Source organism: Hordeum vulgare, chromosome 2H (assembly GCF_904849725.1).
Source record: "Hordeum vulgare subsp. vulgare chromosome 2H, MorexV3_pseudomolecules_assembly, whole genome shotgun sequence".
Taxonomy (NCBI): domain Eukaryota; kingdom Viridiplantae; phylum Streptophyta; class Magnoliopsida; order Poales; family Poaceae; genus Hordeum; species Hordeum vulgare.
Genome location: NC_058519.1, coordinates 538811506 through 538815626, shown reverse-complemented (window position 1 = coordinate 538815626; position 4121 = coordinate 538811506). Strand labels below are relative to the sequence as shown.

Here is a 4121-nt window from a genome sequence, read left to right as displayed (position 1 = left end):
GGCATCATTCGCGAACAGGCCGACCAACGCGGCGAGGATCGTGAGGTGCTCTTCGTCAGCGGTGTCGTCCTTGGTTTCCTCCTCCATCAGAGCCGTGAACGCGGCGAGGATCATGAAGTGCTCTTTGTCGATGGTGTCGTCCTCGGCTTCCTCCTCCATCAGAGCCGCGAACGCGGCGAGGATCATGAGGTGCTCTTCATCGGCGATGTCGTCCTCGGCTTCCTCCTCCATCAGATCCGCGAACGCGTCCTCGTCGTCTAAGTCCATGGCCGAGCATGCAAATCGCCGAACACATGGCGGGCGTGGTGGGTGGGCAGTTGCCGGTGAGCGGTCTGAAAAGCTCGTCCACGAGAGCGGGATGGAGGTTGTCGCGAAACCGACGAGAAATGACCTTTTCTACCGGTGGGACAACAGTTGTGGGCAGGTGGGCGACGCCCGAATCGGCATGTCGGCGAGGCTTCCTCTGGCGTGCAAGGGCGAATCTGGCGGGGGTGGGGGTGTGTTTCTCGCCTCATAGTAACATCCCACACACCACTTTTCTTTGTCCGGACCACCCAACTGCCCGAGCGCGTTGAATTCGGCCTCTGATTGCTGATACAAAAATGAACCCAACCGACAAAAACAATGTCGTAAAAACGCAATTGTAAGAATTTATTAACGTTGATGTCTAAAAAACCCGGAGGGGCCTGTGGCTGGAGATGCGCTCAGCGGACAGCATTCGATGACGCGGCCGCGGGTGATGCTAGGGATGGCGCCATAGCCCGAAACACGCAGACAACAAACGAAACGCTAGAGGAGGCCCCACATACACGAGCCGAGCACGAACCGAAACGACCAGGCCATGCTTTTCATTTTCAATGGACTCGAGTGTGTTTGACGAGAAAAGACTGCCCATGCAGTCGGTGGCCTTGTATAATTCGCCACTCCATTGACTTAATTCCCCGGTCTCTAGAAAAACACTCACACGACAAACCCAGCACAACACGTCTAGACACAAGGACACTCCAAAGAAAAGACACGTTTACACATGCCAAGCGGGTGTCACCCACAACCACAACCACAACCACTATGCCAGTAGACTAGGCCACGACTATTCCACGGGCCGCCCGCCGCCCCCGTGCTACCGTCCGGTTCAGCAGCTGACCACCGGACGAAAGCTTCTGACGACACACAGTACACGATAATAACTAGTAGTGCCAGTAGGAGTACATGGAAGCAGTAAAAACGTCGGAGCATCGCCGACGAGGCCTGGTCACGCCCGGCGAAATGGGTTGTGGGCCTTGAACTCGGCCGCGACGTCGGCGACGGAGCCGGCGGCCGCCACGAGGGACACGAGGAGGCAGACGGCGCTGAGCGCCTGGAGGAAGAGCCACCGCGTGCTGCCCCGCGGCACCCGGCGCTGCGCGATGTACATCTCCACGGGGAAGTAGACGGTGAGCGGCCAGAAGGAGATGGAGCCGATGAGCCCCACCACGGACCCGAAGAATGGCATCGCCATGGCCACGGCGGTCGTCACGCACACGTACGCCGTGCGCCAGGTCAGCCGGAGCGGGCACACGGACACGCGGACGGCCGAGGGCCACAGCCGGACCTCCCTCGTGCCGACGAACGCGCTGTCCGGCCATGCCGCGGCGGCCCGCAGCTCGACGTAGGCGAAGATGGGCTGGGTGATGACCTGGTACGTGCCCACCAGGTGGACGGTGACCGCGGCGTTGGCCACGTCCAGCAGCCAGAAGGGCTCGTAGAAGCCGAAGCCGGTGAGGAGGTTGTCCGGCGCCCCGTCGCCGAACGCCGCGTACCCCACGCACCCGCACAGCAGGTAGATCACCGTCGTCACCGCCACGCTCACCGCCGTCGCCTTCTTCATCACCTTAGCCTCCGACGGCGCCGCCGCCTTCAGCGTGTCCTGCGGCAGCAGTTATGTACATAATGAACAAATCAGCAAACACAACCCCACCTGAGTACAGCACGCACGACAATCAGCAAATTAACAAAGACAGGACGGGTCATTAATTAAGGAGTATCTGGATAGCGACTTGCTTGGATCTCGAGCAGGACGATAGAGAAGCCGTAGGCGAAAGCCATGTTCCCAAACGCCTGAAGACTATGCCAGACTTTCTGCATCATGGTGATACTTTGGCCGGCGGCGTTGATGCCGACGGCCACGCCCGTGATGCCGCCCTGGATTCCACCGTTGGCTGAAATTTTGTTGCAATGTCGTCAACAGATTCCCTCGATTCAACATGTCGACGCGTCTAACTAAGACTTGGGATATACAGTACCCCACGCCTGAGACCGCGACGTACCTACAATCTGCGCGACGCCGAGGGAGATGCCGATGGTGGAGTAGGTGAAGGACATGACGGTGGCGAGGGTGGACAGCCACCACATGCTATCCAAGCCCGGGATCTGCGAAAAGAAGATCTCCATGATGCCGTAGATGGCAATGTACGGGCTCATGGAGGAACCGTTGCAATCGCCCTTGTGCCCTTCCTTGTGGAAGCATCCCGCCTTCTTGATCGCGCTGTTCGTCAGCAACACGTACGAAATCCAGCAAAAAGAAAGGCATGAGGAATGACAGGATGAAAAAAGGTAAGAGGTCGTGGTGGAGTGCGATTTAGTCTAGTAGTTAGTTCCGTACAGCATACTGACGGACGCGGCGATGGTGATGCCGATGCCGATGCCGAAGAGGTTGACGAACTGGATGGCGCCGCAGAGCTTAACCTTGGACCCGCCCAGGGTGGCGCGGACGGCGGCCATGTAGGTGCGGTTGCGCGGGCCGGTGACGGGGTCGCCGGCGCGGTAGCAGTCGGCCAGGAGCGCCGAGGTGTAGTAGATGACGGCGGCGAACAGCGTCATGACGCCGGGGCCGGCCACCCAGCCCAGCTGCGCCACCCCCCACGCCAGGGACAGCACGCCGGACCCCAGCACCGTGGTGATGATGTGCGCGCTGGCCGTCCACGCCGTGCCCGTGCGCCGCGGCCGGCCGTCGTCGTCGAGGTCGTCGTCCACCCGCTTGGACAACCCCATGCCGTCGTAGCCGCCGCCCGCGCCCGTCTCCAACCGCCGCATGTCCACGGGTGCCATGGCGTGGGACATGGAGGGAGATTTTGCGGACTTTGTGAGGGGATGGGAGATTGGAAAGTGGAGGAGGATCGATACGGAATGGCGTGTATTTAAGCCGCAGGGTTCAAGATTTTCCTACAGGTTTGCGTGCTGGCAGTCTTCTTATTTTTGTTTTTTTTGGAAAGACGCGGGTGGTGATTTATGAAGAATAATGACTGAACCGCTGTCGCGTACGGAATCAATACTATGGCAACAATTTACTCATAAGCACTCCTAGTTGTCAACACAATACACAAAGAATTGGCGAGCATTTAGAGTATGGATAACTATTGACCCACTTGTCGGCTTTATCTCATTGACATGTCATCGGTCAATGCAAGTAGGGTCATCCCTTCACTAGAAACATATACTCGGCCTTGATTTTTGGATTTTCTTTTGAGTTCATTAAATTTTGGATTTATGCTGAAGAATACCTATGGTCCAAAATGTATATCTAGGCCTCAAAATTTGTAATTAACTTGAATAACACTACCTTTAGTAGGTCTTTTAAGAGTTGGGCACAAGTGACACCGTAGCTAAAATGCCACTACAAAAATGGTATGGAATCACCTGTGTGCTCATCTAACCATTATTCAGACGAAAATAACTATGGAACTAAAAATTCACTATAGAATGGCATGGAATTCAGTGGGAGCTCACTTAACCAATACTTAAGAATTGGGCACAAGAGACACCATAGCTAAAATGTCGCTACAAAAATGGTATGGATTCATGTGTGTGCTCATCTTACTAATATCCAGACGAAAATGATTATGGAACTAAAACTTCATTACAGAATGGCATGGAATCCACTATGAGTCCATTTAACCAATATTCAGTTTGTTGGCGAAAAGACCATTTAACTTAAAATGTCACTACAAAATGGCATGGAATCAACAATGTGTACTTGTCCAACCAATACTTAATTAGTGGACGAAGATGACTCTCTTTGGTGAAACTTACACCATACCATCCATTTGTTCATCAAACCGATGTATGAGATGCTAATGCAGTTC

General features: G+C 55.1%; 1 protein-coding gene across 1 annotated transcript; it reads right to left on the bottom strand.

Moving 5' to 3' along the window:
- Positions 1–872: 872 nt before the first annotated feature.
- Positions 873–3223, bottom strand: LOC123427091 (amino acid permease 3-like). The gene is made up of 4 exons (XM_045111044.1): positions 2642–3223; positions 2307–2524; positions 2041–2198; positions 873–1906 (listed from the first exon to the last, which is right to left on the bottom strand). Exons 1-4 carry the CDS (start codon positions 3097–3099, stop codon positions 1253–1255), a joined length of 1488 nt encoding a protein of 495 aa, XP_044966979.1. The 5' UTR covers positions 3100–3223; the 3' UTR covers positions 873–1252.
- Between the last annotated feature and the right edge of the window lie 898 nt (positions 3224–4121).

What these genes read in the sequence shown, in the direction of transcription:
- LOC123427091 (XM_045111044.1), bottom strand. Translation starts at nt 3,099, where the DNA reads ATGTCCCACGCCATGGCACCCGTGGACATGCGGCGGTTGGAGACGGGC. An exon ending in GCCGCGTCCGTCAGTATGCT is followed by an intron (nt 2,525 to 2,641) that starts GTACGGAACTAA and finishes GCTGACGAACAG; the next exon opens with CGCGATCAAGAAGGCGGGAT. An exon ending in TCGTCCTGCTCGAGATCCAA is followed by an intron (nt 1,907 to 2,040) that starts GCAAGTCGCTAT and finishes CTGCTGCCGCAG; the next exon opens with GACACGCTGAAGGCGGCGGC.